General features: G+C 41.6%; 1 protein-coding gene across 4 annotated transcripts in view; it reads left to right on the forward strand.

The window, feature by feature from the left end:
* Positions 1–19,554, forward strand: part of AMBRA1 (autophagy/beclin-1 regulator 1) — a 124,789-nt gene that overhangs the window by 13,363 nt on the left and 91,872 nt on the right. For 2 of the 4 annotated variants that reach the window (XM_009895664.1, XM_009895666.1), the window contains 2 exons: positions 9,086–9,172; positions 15,886–16,068. In XM_009895664.1, coding sequence (XP_009893966.1) covers positions 9,086–9,172; positions 15,886–16,068 — 270 coding nt within the window. The remainder of the gene's footprint in view (positions 1–9,085; positions 9,173–15,885; positions 16,069–19,554) is intronic. The other 2 variants (XM_009895665.1, XM_009895667.1) reach the window with 2 other exon arrangements.

Below are 19,554 nucleotides of genomic sequence, written 5' to 3' on the forward strand. Positions count from 1 at the left end.
TCCCTACAGGTGTCTGTCTGTGGCATAGTTCTGGGACTTTGCTTTGAGTTCACCTGCTCCAGCATTGCAGCAAGGGAACTTGTTGAAATTGAGTTCCAATGATGTTTCTTAATGAGGGTGGAAGAGGTACACGCTTCCAAACTTTTTTGCTTCTGCTGAGGATTAATGAGACCTAGAGTTGGGTGGGTTGTTTTAGTTTTTGGGGTGAGTAGGGTTTTCTCGTGGGTTTTTTTCTTCTTTTAAGGAAAGCGAGTATGAGGTGACTGTACAACAAAGTTATTAAATAAATACAGATTGCTTAGAAGTTGAAAGACATTTGTCTTCAAACAGATACCTATTTGAGGATACCATAAAACATACCAGTTCTCAGCTTTCCTACAGACAAGGAAGAAGTGTGAATAACTTCCCTCTCTTGAAAACGTCCTTTGTTAGGTTGTCTGTCTCCTGTGCTGTCTGCGCATGGCTTCCCCGTGGCCTCCAGTGCCGCAGGGTCGGCAGTGTGTCCGGACAACCTCACTTGACCTGGAACAGTTGCTCCTGTTCCCAGTCTTTACTTAGGTGCATTGAGTTCATGTATTTGTAGTATTCAGTCTAGGAGATGATGCTTAATTTACAATTAATGGTATCTTTGTTCTTAAGAACTGTCTAGCTGTGGTTCCTAGAGCTTGCAGTCTGGCTTCAGGTAAGTAATGTTAAAACAATCTCCAAGTCTTGTTTTATTTTTCTTTTGCCAAGAAACAAGTCATGGGCAGGCCCTCAGACCTATTTCAGGCCTGCTTGCTCAACTGAAAGCTCTGTAGCTTTCTTGAGTGTAGGGAGGAGCTGGAGATGTTGGCACTATGGTGTGCCTCTTTTTTGTGCTAATACAAGCCCTTAATCGTTAGATGTGCAGTCACTTACATATATTGTGTGCGTGCACTCATTCTTCATGCTCTTTATAAATGCACACAGCGTGGTGTGCCTGGGGAAAAAGTGCCCTCATCCAATTATTCTCTCCTTATTAGAGAATCTGGGCTGGAGAACTTGCAGTAGAGCAGGATGCATCTACTCTCTGGGCCTGGAGCAAGAGGAGAGGGACCTGTGATCTGACTCAGTAATATAACTGTAACCGAAATAGTGATGACACTAGATTTCTCCAATTGAACTGTTCTGGTCTGTTGAATAGCTAACATGCATTTTAAACGTTTTCCACATACATATTTAACTGATTGCACCAAATGGCTGTTTGTGTGATGATGTAACTGACCCCCTCCCTTGCTCTTCTTGAGAAAGCACCTGCTGGAACTGAAGGCTGTGAATAAACAGGGTTCATTATCTGCCAGGAAACTGACTCATTTTTCTGCTTGAAATGCATTAGTATGAAATCCTTCCAGTCTTCCTGAAGTGGGAGGGCTGGGGTAAGTGGTTGAACTGCCCTGCTGGTCATCTGTTGACCTGACTCTCTTCATTACTCCAGCCTCAACAAGAGCATTTTAAAAGAAGTGATTGATGTGTGGTGGGACCTCTGTTTTCAAAGCCTTATAGAAGCCTATGGAGATAACGGTACGGCTTCTGCCCCCTCAGGAAAGACACCTCCTCTTCAATTCCCTATGGAGAAGCAGGAGCCCTATGTAATTATCCCAGAAGCTGACGCAGATCTGCGTGCGTGGGTAAGCAGAGATTTCTGCTGTCCACACAATCTGTGGTGTTGGGAACTCCCAGAACAAGGAGAATTTGAAACCGACGTTATACCTACGAATGTAGGTAGAAAAGCCCTCAGAAGAGTAAAGCCGTCTGCAGGCTGAGGGAGTTCAGTGTGTTGGCTCTGTTCTGGCCATGCTGTCAAGCCTGTTGTCTTAACCATGATGACTAGGAACTGATTCCCTCTAGCTGTATGTCTGATATAATTGCATGTTGTTAGGGGTCTAGGTGGAGGAATGCAATTTCTGTCTTCAGCGTGGCTGAGCTGCCTCCCCCGTTCTGAGCACCAGTATAAAACTGCCACTGTAGACCAAAACAGCATGTGCAGTAGCTTGAACTGATTTAAATTTCTTCTTCCCTCCCTGCCCCTCAAGTTTTGCCCCTGCAAAATAAAAGTGCAAGATCTTTCATCACTCTTTTCATGTTGGAGTTATTGCCAAACTAATCAATGCTGCCATAGCTGCTCTTGGCCCTCCTAATGTCTATCGTGGATGTGTGCTGCTTCTCGCCTGTTGAAATAATGCATTAATCATTTCCCAGGAGCTTTATGATGAGGACCTCTCATAATACTCGCTCATCTTTTGTTCTGATGCATGGCTTTTGTCAGCAGATGAAGTAATAGATTATCACTGTGACCTTGGGTCCACTTAAAATCTGTCATCTTCCTCAGAGCCACTAATCTTCCCTGCGATGAGCTCCAAAGGTGCTGTGTAGCTCCTGCAGCAACAGGTGGTAAATGGAAGTTGAAGTTCCTAGTCCAAGAGCAGAGGTGTAGTAATAGCACAATTCATCATGTGGTATTACTGTCTAGATAAACTGAAGCAGGTGAACTTTAAAGAGTTAACCATGTTCTTCTTGAAATTTTGGTCCCTGCCTTGTGATTAAGAGAACTTAAATCCCAATGATTGTTTCTGCTGTTCAAACTCTTGCCTACAGTTCTCTTGTGTAATTGCACTCCTTTTCCCTGCACTGCTTTCCAAAAGTACTGTTTCCCATCCTGGCTGAAGACCTGACGTCTGTTTTGTGACTGAGAAATCCTTACAGCTTGTTTTCTACAGGATTCTTGCCCAGAATCCGTGAAGGTGGAAAAATGTTTTGGTTTTTTTTTTTGTGTGTGTGTGATAACTTCTGTCCTATATCAAACCTGCTTTTCTGACAACTCCACACCTCCAGCTGGGAAGGATGTCTTCTCTGTCCCTGGTTGCCCTTCAGAGTTAGCACAAGTTTTTTCTCACAAACAGGCCAAAGAGTTTTAGAAAAGCTGTGTTTGGAACATGTCTGTGGTCATATGTTGCATCTTTGCTGTCACTGCTTTCCCTAAAGAAAGGAAATTTTCTTGCAAAGGATGTTCATTATTTGGAATAACTTAAAAAAAAAAAAAAAAAGTGATGAAAAGAATACCTAACAGGGCTTGGGTACTTAGAAGAAAGGCAATCACCAACTCTCATTCCTCGGTGAGGATGAGTTGTATGGCAAAGATGTGACCAAGGGTATGGAGGAGCTAACTTGGGGAATTGCAAAAGTGAGTGTTGAGGTTTTCCAGTAATGAAATTCTCAGGGTGTTTATCTCTTGTAAATAGTTCAAACTGCCTTTAGAAAAGTTTGACAATTTTGTTTGACTATTTCTTCTCTTCTAATCATCTGCTTCTGACCTGTCTTAGTTCAATTTTGATGCCAGGCTAAATGGGTCTAACCATAACCATGTGAAAGCTGAAACAGTCTAGAAATGTTAGCTCAGAGGTATCGGAGTAGATTATGTTAAGGATTAATTTTAGAAATCATCTTTTCAGGCAATCTTTAGAACTGCATACTGATTGCTTTTTTTTTTATTTTAAGCTTGAATATGAAACTGGTGATAGCAATAGTGTTTTTCTGTTTGACAAGAACTACAAAACTTTTGTGGAAAATGAAGCTATGGAACAAAACGCTTGATGGTTCCTGCTTACGTGATTTCAATTTGCTATTTGAAAGTAGGCAACATGATACAGAGATGTCTGAAATAACTTTTCTGTGTTCTTCTGAGAAAAGGGAAGGGAAAAAAACCAAGCCAGTAGATTGGGTTGGTTGAGATTTTTTTCTGTTGAGGCTATAATTGATGTCCAAGAATTAATTGGGCTTGTTAACAGTTAATAATTGAGCTTAGGATTTGAGGGAGGGTAGCAGTGCTAGTGGGCAGCTGGAGAACATTCAGCTGTCTTCAGGCTTCAGCTTTCTTGTTATCTTTAGGTTAAGAATTGATCTGCTGTAAGAAGATGATGACTGAAGGGAATCTAGTTTTAAACTGTTGCTATTCTTTACATTCCTATGAGAAACCATAGGAGCGCATCCGTAGGGATGAGTGCTCAGGAGAACTGACTGCTGGCTGTAGTTTGGAGGGCCGAAAAAAGGATGTAATATGAAGTAGTGTGGTAATTTCACCTCCAAATGGGCAGTCGGGAATATAAAAGCCTTTCCAGGGAAGATATAAACCCAGACGAGGAAGCTCGCAGAAGCTGCCAGAGTTGTCAATATACTTCTGTTTCAAAGGGTAATGATGAATTGCTCTGTCTTAGGCCCTCTTTATAGCTGAAGGCTGGGACTGGGTGGAGAGACAGGAGTGCTTCCTTCATTTTACAGGTTTGCTCTGGTCGTCAGTGTGCAATAGCTGCCTAGGAGGATGGCAGCGGCTGAACACCCTTTTGTTTTTAAGGAAGCTAAGCCTCGGCGCTGTTTATTAGCGCCTCCCTTTTGGATGGGGAGGAAAGCCCTTCCCTCGGTGCCCTGCGGAGTAGCGCTACCCAGTAATGCACCTGCTGTGCCAGCAAATCTAATAGGTGGTGTAGGAATTGCATATCCTTAGAAACTGTTACTGAGAAGTTAAATTTGCTGCACTTAAGTATCTTCTCAAAGCCTGCCGAGATGAATCACTCTGTCCCAAGAGGCTTTTGGTGGTGATCCTCGCCCCCGTGGGGAGAGTGTGGGTATAGTCCAATGGCTGATGTGCTGTGAGGAGGTTGCTTCATGACTTTTTTTTTCCCCTCGAGCTGCAGCTTCTGGCATTCAGCTGCTTCATTCCTGAGAAATTTCCCTTTTCTGCTCATAGTGTCATTTGTGCGTGCACTGCCTTTCTCTCTCCCTTTTCTAAAGGTGTCCTGTAACTTGGACCTTGCTTCTTTCCCCCCCACCCCTTGCTGATGATTGCTGTTTGCAGACCTGAGGTAACAGAGCGAGTGTAGAGCGGTGGTTCCATAGCTACTGATGTCTGACAGGAGTCTGCCGAGATCTCAATGCTGCTGAACAGAGGCAATTTATATCTTCTTGTAGTAGTTTTAATAAAAAAAAAATAAACCAACAAAAAAATACAATCCCCCTCCTCCTATTTTAGCAAGCTGGGCCAGAAGCATCTTTCAGGGTGAGCAGAGTTAATCTTCATCCTTGCGGCATTGACTGACAACCTGGAGGATGATAATGTGTGATTTTATTTTTTTTTCCTGGTGAGCGGAGGAGGAGAGTGGAAATTGCAGTTTCTCTGCTAATTGTACTTTAGATGTCATTTGTGACAATTTCATATTGTCTAGACAGAGATAGTGGAGCAATTGCTTCCACAGAGCCTAGTGTTAGCCTGTTATATATCTGGGTAGCAAAAATGGGGGGTGTGGGAGAGGAAGAAGGTGCTCTGAGCTCCAGAAAGGATTCAGGAGTCAAGCACGATCTACTGAAATGTTTCAAAAGGAGATGCAAGCAATATGCATTCCTGTTCTCTCTTTGTGTGCTTCTCTGTTGGAAACTTAGGTGTTTAGTGGCTCAGTTCCCTGTAACAGAGCTGCTTCTATTCGTCTATGAATTATGTTTATCTCCTTAACAGAATTGCTCCCAAGCCCTCTTCTGGGGTTTTGGGTGGCAAAAGCTATGAATGTGGCACCTAAGACTTGACAGAGTGCAGCATGACTTACTTGAAAAACATTTGTCTGTGCTTTCCTGGGGGACAGTAGGTTACACTACCGGTGTCACAGATGGGACCCTTTATTATTGATGATTGTAGCACTGTATCTATTATTGAACCCATTTGTCAGTATCAAATGCATTTGGATCTGTAACTTGGGCCTCAAGGGCTCAGTCTAGCATGAGTTAAATAATAGGTTTTGTGTTTAGTACTTTGGTTTCAGTACAGCCATTGTTATTGTCTGGAGCATTAAGCACAGAGATGGTCCATCTGGATCTCATGAGATTGCATGTTGCTTTGTACTGGATTTTTGCCTACCATATATATTTATATCCACCTGTTCATTACTCTGTGATCTGAGGAGGGCACAGTCGTAGGACAATTAAGAACTACCAATCAGGCTTAAAATTAGCAATAGCTTTTAGCAGTTACTGTTAACTGAATTATCTTTGTCCACTTGATCTGAATGTGGCCCTAGTATGTGGCTTGTGTGCCTCAGTCCGAGATAGTGCAGGAGCTGAGTTTGCTCTTGGAAGGCTCTTGGAAAGTCCATCTTAGCTGAGACCGTTCAACGTGGGACAGCACAGCCTCGGAGGCGGTCCTGGGGAGTGTGTTTACTGGAGTGAGTTTGTCATCCCCACTCCCCACAAGCCCGTAGCTGCTGGTCTTCCTAGGGAGCCCTTCTGGTGAAGGAGGTGCTCCTGAAGCAGCAGCAGCTCCTGTTGCTTCATGGGGTGGAGTTGCAGGCTGTTAGGGTAAAATCATGGGTCCATGGGGCCTGTAGGAAGTCTGATTACCCAGATACCTGGCCGTCCTGGGGCTCAGGCAACTGTTGGTTTGTGTTTTAGTGAAGTAACACATAACAGTTCTCATCTAAGGTGCCTGGTAGAGCAAGGCTCTTCGAGTATTTATTTCAAGGATCAGACAGAATGTAGATTCCTCGAAGTGCCGTTGTCAAGCCAAGCAGAGGGACTTGTGGCAGACCTATACTGTGTTACTACGACGTGTGCCCTGCTCCTGCTTCCACTCCCTTCTGTTGCCCTCTGGTTGGTACCGTTTTGATTTCCTTCAGCACAGCTGCTTGCTGCTTTCTGAAGGTGATCTCTCTAAGTCAGTGCTCTTCTTAGGCAGCCGCCAGCCTTTCCAAAGGTGATGAGAGAAATATTGCTGGAGAGTACCCGGAGACTCCTTTCTAACAGAGCCTGCTGGGCCATGCAGCACGTATTGATACCTTCCCTTGGGGCTCTGATTTTGCTGTGTCATTTAGTGGATAGACCCTGAAAGATTGGGAAAGAGGGTGTTGTGTACAGGCACCGAGACTTTTGCCAGGGATGGTGAGTTGGATGATTAATTGTGTGTGAACATAATCAGGACACCGTAGGCATTGCAGGGAAATGGCATCCGAGGAGCCACTTGTATTGTGTGTAGGTTGCTCACACCTGTAAGGAGGCAGCTGCTGTTTCTGGGGTTGTGGCCCTGCCAGGCTCTGCATGCTGTGGGAGCCCTTTCTCCCCAGTTAACTCCAGTGATTAGGCAGGAACGGTCCAGGAGGGTGGCAGCCTCGGCACATCCAGGCTGCTTGCAAACTGCTGGTTTTTGAGTGCTTTGCATAAGCAGCTATGAAGAGCAGACTTCTAAAAAGCATGTTGGCATTGTGGTGGTAGTAACCCAGTCTCTGAACTCTGAGACAGTGGTTTAGAAAGGGACCAGCTGACTGAATAGGTAGAATATCCCTTCTGCTAATTTTAATCTACCTTTCCCCCCAGAAGGACTAAAAAGAGTTCATATATGATGCAGGTGGTAGGTACACCTCATAGGTATAGGACTTCAGGTACACCTTATAAAGCTGTTGCAGCGTTTTTTCTGGATTAGCTGCTTTTGCATATATTGATTTACACATTTGGAGCAGGAGAGAGGGTTTGACAAGGCAGGATTGAAGTATGATAACTTTCTGGGGAGCCAAGGGATTCCTATTATCTAGCAGTGTTGAAGGTTAGAGCTTTTGACTCAGTAACTTGGGGAATTAATTCATCTCAAAGTTTAAGAGATGTAATAACTATTCCTGAATAAGACAAATGGTTGCCAAGCAACTTAGTGCTGGAGAGGACAGGATTTCTTGCCTTCTGTAGAGTCCCAGTGCTTTGCAGCAAGTTCAGAGTCTCTCGAGCTGACACATGCCTTTCCAAGTAACTGGAGTGATGTCTTGCTGTTTTCTGTATTCTAGACTTATAATGTAAAATCGAAGTAAATTATTTTTTTGTTTAAATTGCTGGCAGGTAGTGAAAAGTTGTCTTGAGATCCTGACTGGGGGGGCTGCTGCTGGAAAAAAACGGTCTCATTTGCATTTCTACTGTCTATCTGGCTAGAAATGGGAAGTCGGGCATGGATTGTATCTGGTCCTTCTTCCCGCTTCCTGTGTTGATGCTTGCTCTCCTGCACTGCAAATGCTAACTGCAAATTAGGAGTGTGGGGCTAAGACTGAAAGGTTAAAATCTTTCTCACCAATTGTGCGTGTGGGTGAATAGAACAGATGTGATGTTGGACTTCTTTGACTTTCAAACCACAACAGTTTTCATTTAAGTTACAAAGACTGGAAAACAAAATTTAGCAGGAGTTCTGGGCAAAAAGACTCGAAAGGGAGCTCAGCAGCCTTATAAACTTCGGCAGTTGATTTTTTTCCACTCTCCACACCGCCCCAAATCATCTCTCTTGTTAATCTAATGGCTGCAACAGACTTGAATGAGTCAGTCTTGAAACAATGCCATCCAGTGCTGTATGACAAGAAGCTAGATAGAGGTGTGCGTAGAAGCCAGGGTGGAGGACATGTTCCTGCTATATACTTTTGATTCTGCTGCCTTCATGACTCAGACTCGCTTCTCGCATATTCAAGCTGTCTGGCTGCATTTGCATACATTTACTTCTTGAGTGAGAATTTGGTATCTCTCCCTGTGGCTGATTAAGATACAGAGGAAATGAACATATTTTTTTTTGTAGCTGAAAACCTCTCTTTCTGAGCCTTGAGACTAGGATTGAATATCTTACTGTGAATAAATACCAGTGGTGCCCTTAGAGTCCACATGCCAAGCTGTGTTCTTTGTCCCATGCTCCTTGGCCTGTTCCCTGTGTAGCCACCTTTAAGTAGGTAAGAATTTGACAGATGGCCAATGCAGTGTCGGTGTTTCTGGACCTGACAAGTTGGCATGTCTTGTCTCTGAAGGAGAAGTAGCATCTGTGTCTTTCTCTTGAAACTTGGAAGCGGGTTTGGGACCACTCTTCCTTACTTGAGGTGTTCTTTCTCTTGTGCAGCAAAAATACTACACTTTGAATAGCTATGGGTTGAAAACACTTATACCATCAGTGACTAGTTCAGTACGTTGCAGAAATCTCTGCATTGATGATAGAAATAGTCTTAAGAGGTTTCAGAAAGTAGGACATAAATAGGAGGGATGGTCTTTGACTTTGCCATTTGTTTTTCCTTTCTAGGAGGTTGCTGGAGTCTTCCCTCATTTCATTATCTCGCTACGATGGAGCAGGGTCCCGGGAACACCCTATCTACCCAGATCCAGCCAGGTAAGAGCTAAATACAATCTAAAGGCATTCAAGTTTCATAGACAAAAGCATACCTTCAGTGTAACTCACTGAATCCTTTCAGAATGCTTCTAATATTGGGCCCATCTCCTCCTCAATGACTTTCCATGGGGGCAGGGTGCAAACCAAATGAGAAGATGCTGTTAAGTCTGGGAGAGAATGAGGAAAAGAGGAAGAAATTGCTGTTGAAGTAAGCATATAAGGATTCCTGAACTCATTTGGGATGGAGAACACTAGGTGGCAAACAGGTCCAACAGTAAATGAGATGATATCAATAAATTTGAAATCTCTTCTGAAGAAAAACGAAGGGAAACAAATAGTCTCTTCAGGAGTAACGGAGAATGCAGTAAAGGCAGTTAAGAGCTGATATGAGCAGACAACATTCTTGGAAGAATGGAATTTCTCCATGAATATATCCATATGAGAGAGCATAACCAGGGTGTTAAGTATACTTAGCTAAGAACAAAATACTGACGGTTATTTCTGAAGAGTCATGAATCATTGACATTAGACATAGAAACACCTGTAGTGCTGCTTAATCTCCAGAAAAGGTGGGAGTGTTTCAGAGGGCTAGAAAAAGCAAACATGGCAGAGTTATCAAAAATGGAAAGGAGTGATCTTTGCAGTTTCTACTTAGTGTATTATAAAGCAACAGATGGGATAATGTGACCCACAGACTCTGTCAGAAGAAATGATAGAATCGTGAACAGCAAGCAGCTTTGGAAACTTTCAAAGAATAAATCATGACAAATAAGCTTTCTTTAGATGGTTTTAGCAAAGCTATGAAGGAGGAAAATTCAGTAAGCGTAAAATACATCTGATTTAGCCTCTGACGGAACCTCTGGCATAGCTGCATGAAATTAAGGTTACTAGGATTTATTATAAAGGAGTGTACAGGAATACCAGTGTATGAAAATTAAATATGCAAGCTGCTGAAGGAGGGTGTGGGTTTTTTTGTTGTTTTTCTTTTTTTAAAATCTCATTATTTTTTACATCATTAACAACAAAATCTGCATTTTTGTACAGAAGTACAAGTTCTGAAATAAAAGGCTGTGTTGCAAACTGGCCACAAGATATAATTATGCTGATAAATAGCTCCTTGCTAACTATCTGTGTAGATAAAGCCTTGTAGAGGTGAAATCTTATATTAGGCTTTTTTTCTAATTATTGCGAAGAAAGTTGCTTTGTAAAAATAATTCAAAGGCTCAGGAATGATGTAAATAAAACTGTTTGTAGTAAGGTGAAAGTGAGGTGGAGTGTGCTACCTTTACATAAGGTCATTGGGAAACCAACTTAGGTAACTGCAGAAGATCTTAGCAACTGCCTGTTAGAATGACGCTGATAAATGTAAAAGCTTTCTAAATGGCAATTGATTAAATGACAGGTAAAGGGATTGATTTACCTGGAAAGATGAAAATGACATTTTACAAATGTTAATTAAAAGGTGTTACTACATTGAGGTCAATTTATGAATGCTGAGAGCTGCTAAATGTCTGGAAGTGCACCGTTCCTTATTTCTGGAATGTGTAACCCAAAGCAAGCAGATTTATTGAGCAAAGATTGTAAGAACTGATTCTGGCTCTCTGGGAGCTGCCTTTTAAAAAAGAAAAGGAGAAAGGCCTGCCGAGGTTACTGAATTCTTTTTTTTTTTTTCTTTTCCCCTCCCCCTTCTGTCAGATCTCTGCTATGATGAAACTCAGTAAAATATATGAGAACATATCACTGCCTGAGACATTTCCTAGCATAAGGAGCATTGTCAAAAATATTTTTCTACTTGAAGCCATTTTTGAACTGATTTGATGCTCTTCATGTGACAGTTCAAGTGTTTTTAGGTTCTGGTAGAAGCTATAGTAGCTTGAGTTTATAAGGAGCTTTGGAAGAAAAGTCCAGTGTTGCAAATTATTGCCCTTTTCAGAGAATGAGATTTATAGATGTATGATCAGCATGAGCTGGAAGTTTGAGTGGGGTAAGATCAGAGTCTTCCTCCGTAAACCTTACTGGTGTGCCAGGTTAGCAGGATCTTTTTAACTATCCCTTTAACTTAGAAATTGGGAATGTGATTAAAATGAGTGTTACTGCGTTTTGAGGGTTTTTTTTGTAGCATCATAAGTTTGTAATGGAAAGTTACGACTTTCAGAGATCCTTAAATAACAAAGTGGAAAAATGAAACAAAGCTAAAATAAACACCTGTATGTCTTTGTGTGTGTGTTTCAATATATATTAAATATATATTCGTCCTTAAGACCAAGCTGTCTCCAATGGAGTCTTTTTTTTTTGTGTGTGTGTTTTTTAACTCCGTGATCTGGAGAACTTATTTTTAAGAGTGTGTGTGTTGGTTTTGTTTCTGCATCTACTGTCTGTAATGGGGCTATATTTGAATAACGCAGGTCAGGAATGGGGCGGGGAAAACATTTCTGAAGTTCCCTGAGATTTAGCATGAATATTCTGATGTAGACTGCAGCAGTCTTTCTCAGTGGCCTTGCTGAACTTCTCTAAGGTCAGCTTGGCTATTCTGTCATTTCTCCACAGTTTCCATATGTCCTGAGCTCAGAAAACAATCTGTGGAGGAATCAAATAAAGTTGTCATCAAAGAACGCCTATATTTTTATTTTTTTTTAAATAGAAATACTCAAAAAGATGCTCCCAGACTGCATATATAAAGCATCACAAGGGTGTTTGGTAGGTCTCTAGGAAAAAATCTAAGCTGCTAGAAAGTTACCGGGAAAGAGACCTTCAGGCTGAATGATGCCTGTGAGTTGAAGGCTTAAGTGGAATGGAAGCAACCAAAAGTTGGTGGCCGCTACCAGCATTGCCTTCAGCTCAAGGACTGGTGGCGTGCACACCACTGTAGATAACACCAAGGAAATTAATGACACCAATCAGGTAACCCCTTTAAAACATCTTTGTTGGCTGAGAGACATTTAGAGGTGTGAGCTGTGATGTCAGTACACATCCTGGCCATCAGCATCAAGGCAGGGTTGATAAGCAGTGTCAGTGTTTCTGAAATGTTAGGAAGCTTGGGGGTCTGCACAGCAGTATAGTGCTCTTGGATGCAGATACACCAATTCTTTTGGCTGTCTTGGGCAACTGGGTCGAGTCATTCTCCAGTTGATGTTATTGTGGTTTTTTGGTTTTTTTAAATTTACTTTCTGAGGAGATAGTAAAATGGGGGAGGAAGAGAAGCAGCCTTTGTGTAAAAATTTTCATGTTGTCAATAAATATGACCAGCTGGATTGGATATCTGGCTGTAGCTGAAGGACATTGTAGTAGCTTGCTTTTTATTCCTCAGGGTGCCATTTAGAGCAAGATACTTGGACTTTGCTAATGGTAGCAAACCATATCCTTCCCTCAGTTCCACTTCTCACTGGCCGGCCAGCAGCACTGGGTGCCTAGAAAGCGCGCTGCCTCTCGATGACGTGGTTTTTGGATGAGGCAGAAGCTGCTTTGTTCTGGTTTTTGCATTGCAGCATTTCTCCCACTCAGCGCCTTGTTCTGTGGTGGTCATGTGTGGCAGCATAGCCTCTCCTCCTCTGAACCATCTGCCTCCAGTAAATGGGGTCCAGTCACCTCAGACTAGGTTAATTTAGCTCCTGTGGTGTTGTCGAATACAGCCTACTGTCCTGTGAACGCAAACTTTGTTTAAGAATTACTGGATAACCTTTACCTGTGGGTTGGTGTTTTTTTTTTTTCCCCCTGCTTTGTTAGAAGAACAGGTGAGAAATAAACAGATGAGGCAGCCTGCTGTGACTGCCATGTGTTTAGCTGGCTGGAAGACTAACTTTGGTCAGAGGCTGATTTACAGTTGTGTTCAACAGTTGAATGAACCGAAGAGGTGTGTTTAATGTTAACCAGTGTTTCTTACGCTGCTTTGTAGCCTTCTCCTCCCTCCAGCACAGCTAAATCTCTTATGGTGTCTCTCAGTTCTGGTTCTGATTTGTGTTGTAACTGTATTCCAAAGGCAGATACACCCTGAAAAATACAATTTTTTTTTTTTTTTTGCCTTGCATGCACTTATCTGCAAAGATTAATTCCTTAGCCTGTTGCTTTGAATATGTTTCTCCCCTGCCCTTTTGTATTTTATCTCTCATGTCTTTCTCTCTGTGACCAGACTTAATCTTCTCGTTGGAAATCTTTTTCACAGTCTATCCAGTCTACATACTATGTGCTGTCAAGAGGCTGAATCTGGTATCTTGTCATCCATTATGGCCGGTCTTTATTGCCTACTCTTTCTTGTTCTTCTAACAAGCATCATTGTGTTTTTTCTTGTGATGTGCTGCATAATTTGAGAAGAGTGAACGTCTGCAAAACCCATTCTTCACATCCTTATGTAAAACTCTCCCCTGGTGTGATATTAGCAGAGAAAAAAGTTTCAGTGATTACACTGCTGGACTGCTGAGACCACTCTTCATGTTTTCCAGTGTTGCCTTGTTTCCATGTTCCTTTCTTTCTCTATGTGCACGTATTATGCTGTAGACTTATTTTTAGGCATACGTAGAGGCTTTGCCTTATGGAAAAGGCCAAAGTAGACAACAGCTCCTCATTTATGAGTGCACTGCTGTAATGCCGTGCTTTTTTGTACTTGGCCTGTTAAGTCTTCAGGGGAGTAGAGAGAAGTGCTGTGTTTGTACAGTGAAGCCTTCTACGTTATATAAGCATGAACAGCTGTAACTCATTAAACAGTGCATAAAAGATCCAGGAGGAATCCAAAACAAACTGAATATGTCGTTCCCCTTACCCTTTTACTGTTTATTGACTAAGTTTTTAGACTCCTGAGCCCATAGTCTGTCTATTAAACTTGTCTCTTTACCAGGATGACAGCGTAGTAGGGTACAGGGAGCTTACCTTGGGGAAGGCACTCTCTCTTTGTGTCTACATGACTTCTAATTCCTTCTTTCTTACCGCCTTCTCTTTGGCTTATATGCCCTGAATGTATGGCAGAATGGGAGTTTGAATGTCCTTGATGGGTGTCTGCAGCCAAAACAACATTAATACGATCTATCCCTTGAAGAATTAGTACATTTCTTTCATGCTGCTCTAGGGAGCAGTCTCTAGAAATATTATTAAATGTAGTTTTCCATTGAAATAAGACTTTAGGGATAGTAGCAGAGCACTTTATCAGATCTGGTCTGATTGTTTGCTGCTCATGCTGTTGTGGATGTGAAACTTACCCATATATAAGCAAGATCTTATTCCCAGTATATTCCCATGGAATCAGCACAGCTCTGGAAGGGAGAAAAATAAAAAGTCTTCTAACAATCTTATTATCAGAGATGATTATGGGGTTGCGTTTTTGTCGCTGGTTGTAGTCTAACACAGTGAAACTGTGTGGTATTGGCCACTGTAAAGTTGCACATATCCTTAAGAATCTTAATGGCTGACGGGGAGGTCCACTGTAAAACAAATTTAGCTTGAAACTGTGTTCTGAAGATTGGTAGCATTCCTATAAGCAGACAGGCTACCTCTCTTTGTGGTTGCAAATTAGTATGTTTTCATCTCTAGACTATCCCCTGGAATTTACGGTTCATTTGAGTTTTTTTGTTTTACTTTTCTTTGTTTAAAGCTGTTCACACTTTCATTTGTAGATTGAAAATTAGGGCTGCTCTGTCCATTATCAGTCTGTTGCCCATGGTGCCTTTGCAGGAAATGAGATTGATTTTGTTCTTTTTTTTTTATTCAATTCAAGTTACCAGGCTGGTACTTCCCAGGGTCATAAAAATACAAACACATATATGGAAGGGGGTCAGGGAGGGAGCCAGAAGTTAAAGGAATAGACATCTTAATATCTCATTACCTGCGTGGGGGTTGTTGTCATCCTCCCTGCTCCCTCCCAAATTAGAGTCCAAGTCTAATCCAAATAAGGCTAAAGAAATAATTATTCAAGCATCTGAGGTGTCTTTAAAACTCAGTAACTGTGATACAGAAAGCGTGTGCTAGGAGCTACGGATACATGCAGGGTAGGAAAAGAGAGAGTGATTTTTACCTCTCTAACATCAAGGAGGGGGTAATACTGGCTCATGATAGCTGATGTAAACAAAAGCCAAGTTATGCATGAGAGAGAATTAAGAGTTAATTGCAGAGAAAAAGGTTTTCTTTCAGGTGGGATGCAAGGCTTTTAACTAACCTTCTCTTAGCATACATCTAGTGGATCTGATGAAATGAAATCCCTACCATTTGGATTACAAAGTAGTTAAACAAAGCTGTTAAACCTTTTCTTTTCTCCTGCTTAATACTTAAGGTGCTCCATAAGTACCCTCAAAACAAAAGCACCTTCCTTCAATGTATATTTGAACACTGCTGCTGTTGGGCATTGCAAGCAGTGTTGGGAGTGGGCTTGATTTTTATCAGGGATGCTTGCTGGGGTTAGTTGTTTGAACTGATAATAAACGAAACAGTGGGCTCCAAAGAGTCCTGAGAAGCAAAGTTTTCTGTGCTGTGGATAAGCTTTTTTTCTATAGGTACTGTGTAGTGCTTCTGTTCGCACAACAAGGGAATCACGGGGGAGTGTAGTATATAAAGGGAAAATTACTTCTACTTGCTTTCTTTATTTATTGTGTCTTACTCACGGATAAAATACAAACAGCCAATTTTGTGATATGCTGTTACTCTCCTGGCACTTGGAGCTCAAAAGGAAAAATAGGATTAGCTGTCGTTTTATACTGGTGTAACGAGTGTCTGTATATCTATCTTTTGCTTAGGTTGTCTCCTGCTGCATATTATGCTCAGAGGATGATCCAGTATCTTTCTCGGAGGGACAGTATTCGACAGCGCTCTATGCGATACCAACAAAACCGTCTCCGCTCTTACTCCTCCTCTTCTTCCACTTCAGAGAACTCAAGCCCGTCTGTAGAGGGAAATGATCTGGAATTTGAAGATTTTGAGTAAGTGTGCATGCTGCCTTGCCCTCTTGCTTGAGTCTGTTGTCAGCACAAGACTGCTTTGTGGCTTCCTACTGTTTACCAATCAGAGATCTCAGGCTTCCTGTAGGAAACGGTTATGTCAAGTCATTCAATCAATAATTAGAGCAGTGATTGCTGCAAATGGGTCTTGGTCATTTCTGTTATGAAAATTAAGGATGCTTTAGGCTACCTTGAATGCATCAGGCTATCTCAAACAGATTTAAAAGACTGGTTAAATACAGAAAAGGAGAATCTTTTGGCTCCCCATCTGTTCCGTGGGAGAAAGAGTTTATTAGAGCCTTCAAATCTTGAGACAGAACAGGAACCACTAAGAGGTTTTGCAGGACTTAGTTCTTTGCTTTAAGGCTGTTGGACACAGTCAGACATGTTCTGTTACTTTTACTTGCTCTATCTGTACAACTTTGTCAAAATAGCTGAAGTTCCAAGGATTGGTTTTGTGGAATACTCGGTGATTGTGAATGTGTGTTAAGGCTTAGTTTCCTGTAAGGAGAGCAAATGGCCTGTTGTGTCAAAGTGAGGAATGGCGCCCTGCATCCCAACTTTAGAACAGCACTCCTGTAAGACATTATTTCTTTCTGAGAAGTTCTCCTGAAAAACTTTTAAAGTCTATTCTCCCAACATCTGCTTTTGAACTTCTAGTGATACCCAGTGTAATCCCAGCAAACAAATTTATTGCAAACCCTTTCCCATAAATGGAAGTACAGTAATGGATTGTTTAAATGGCATGGAGACCAAAAAGCATAGGAATTTAGGTTAAAATCCGTTTTAGCAGAAAAGGGAATATGATCTTTTCTAGTCTGCCTTCAGACATTTCATTTTAAATACAGGATTTTCCCTGGGTACCTTAAGTATTTCACTGATTTTTTTTTTCCCCCTTTACGTATATTGTGATTAAAACAGGATGATTCTGAGCACAGTCATACAAGTATTCTCAGGTGGTAGTGTGGTAGGGAGGTGTGTTTGACAGAGCTGTGAACTCCTCAAAAAGCTGGGCTTTTTTGTTGCTGCTGCCAGCAGAGGATGCTGTCAACTTTGCTACTATCACAGCTTTCATGTTCACTTGCTTCACTGGCACATACTTGAGATGCCATGATGTTAAAGCTGCATGTCTTTTGTGTCAGGGTGAAGTCCCTTTATGAAGGACACTGGTAACACTAGCTATTCCCAGAAAAGCAAGATAGTAATCCCTTTCTGACTTTTTAAGTCGTGGCAAACTTTTTTTTTTTTCCCCTCGCTGGAGTGTTGTTCTCTGAACCTGTCATTTCATGCTCCAGCAATTAAATATTCGGAAGTACAGGGTGATTGAATGTCTTCCCTGTCATTGTGGCCTTGTTTGTGTAAGATGTAAATGAGGAGAGGTAACGCAGAAGAGTCACTGCCTAGTAGCTTTCTCCAAGCAGCTTCATGATGTGGAAGACCAGAAATACGGTGGCTGCTGGGCCCATTTTGTGAGGCGGGTGCGTCACAAGCATAGACCTTAATATTTCGATTCTTTCATTTCATTTGTCTGGAGCGGCTTGTTCTGCTGGGAAGAGAAAAGATGGTAAGTTCTTCATTCATAGAGCCAGGCAAACGCCTGCAGAGAAGTGTGTTCCCCTGCAGATAATATTCACACAGTAAGCACCCAGTCAGGGAAGCAATTCAATCAGCCATGCTAAGGTTGTCTTTCATTTCATACTGAGCAAGAAGAAGTGTTTATTCCTTACTGTGTAGTGGCTGAATTTGTTGGTTGAATATTTCATATTGAATTCTGGTCTGTGCGTTCAAGACATGCTGTCTTTTTCTTTCTCTGCTTCATTATTTCTCCTAGCTGATTAGAAGGAACTGCTGTGTGGGGGTCCTTAGAGCTGGAACTTGTCTCGTGCCTCATTTGATTTCTTCTGCTGACACTTCACAATGAAATCTCTTATACAGAATTCTTTTCTTCTCCTTTTCGCTCCTGTGTCCCTCCTTCTCTGCTCGTTCATCTGAGCAGTGTCTGTATTTCTTCGTGTATTTCTTGCCCTGATCTAGGTGCTCTGGCTTCCATTTCCTTGTTTTTCCAGATCTGATGGAGGACAGGGAGTTTGTACTGTGTGTAGCTGTCTGCAGCTCACGCTTTTCTCCTGGAATACAGTGATTGATTGATTTATTTATTTAGTTAGTTTAAGCCATAGCAAATTGCCTTGGTGCTTTATCTTTCTAAACTGGTTAATATAGTTGTTAATATTCTCTCTTCTTTCATTTTCATAGAGATAAAGAGAAAGGTGTAAGGGGCATTTAACACCAGTTAGTTTTACTATTCTTGGGGCTTAGAGCAAGGAGTGAGCCCTGTGCTTGTGCAGGGTGCCCGGGAGACAAGCCTCCTTCAGCTCTCATCTTTTGTGGGCTTCTGAGGTTTTTTTTCTCCTCCATGATTTATTATTTTATCTTTTCAGCTTTGCTTACCTAATGACCTAGTAAGGGGCATGAAAAACTTGGCCTCTGCACTGTTTGTGTGCATGTGACCTCTAAATTTAAGCTAAAGCCTCTTTTCCTGTGTGTCAGACTAATGGTGTCGTTTTCTCCATGCAATTTCTCCAGAATCTCATTTGAATTAATACGTAGATATATTTAGTTTGTGATAGCAATAGCAGTAGTGTTGGTGTAAGAATGTGAAGTAGAGTGGTTTTTGTATAGGTATTAGTAATATACTTCTATTACACCAGCTTTTATGGACAGGGGAGAGGAGGGAGACACAAGCTATACCTGTGTTATTTGGTATAATAAGATGTTATCTCTCTACATGCACTGCCTGTGTTTAAGCTGTCACTGTTGTCATCTTACTGCTTATTGAATGCAGCTGACAACTGTAAACTTAGTCATGTCTGCATGAAAGCATTAATACTGTTTGTAATATATATACAGATTGTAATATTAGGTTATTAACAGATAAATTGATATGAGTGGGTTTTAAGGTTAGCTTTAGCAGAATCCTAACCTAAAATGAGATGGCTTCGTGTATTCTGGCATAAGAATCTCTGAATGGAGAATGACAGCACTTTAGTCTTCCAACATAACTGGTAAAATAGATTCTTTAGAGACAAGTCATAGATGTTGAACTTGCTAATTTCAACATCTTTTTTGAGTGTTTTATGTTTAGATCACATAGTAAATTTAGAATTATAGAGCTAACCTGTCTTTTCTTTTGATTTCTTCAACAAGTTTGACTGGGTCTCTTCTAGAGACTTCCTTTAGTCTAGAACAGCTCTGATGCCGGAGACTGTGGGTGATGCTTCTAGGACTCCTTGGATATGGCAAGCTAATTTTTTTCATGTGTAATACTAAATCTGTCACTATAATCAGAACGTGAAGGTGTTTCAGCAGATAAATTCTGGCCATCTATGTCCCTTTTTGTCGGCAGTAAGCATGGGAACGAATACAGGTTCGTTTTATCTGTCAGACTGAAAAGGAGATATATAGGACAGA

Source organism: Charadrius vociferus, unplaced genomic scaffold, assembly GCF_000708025.1.
Source record: "Charadrius vociferus isolate BGI_N301 unplaced genomic scaffold, ASM70802v2 scaffold111, whole genome shotgun sequence".
Lineage (NCBI taxonomy): Eukaryota > Metazoa > Chordata > Aves > Charadriiformes > Charadriidae > Charadrius > Charadrius vociferus.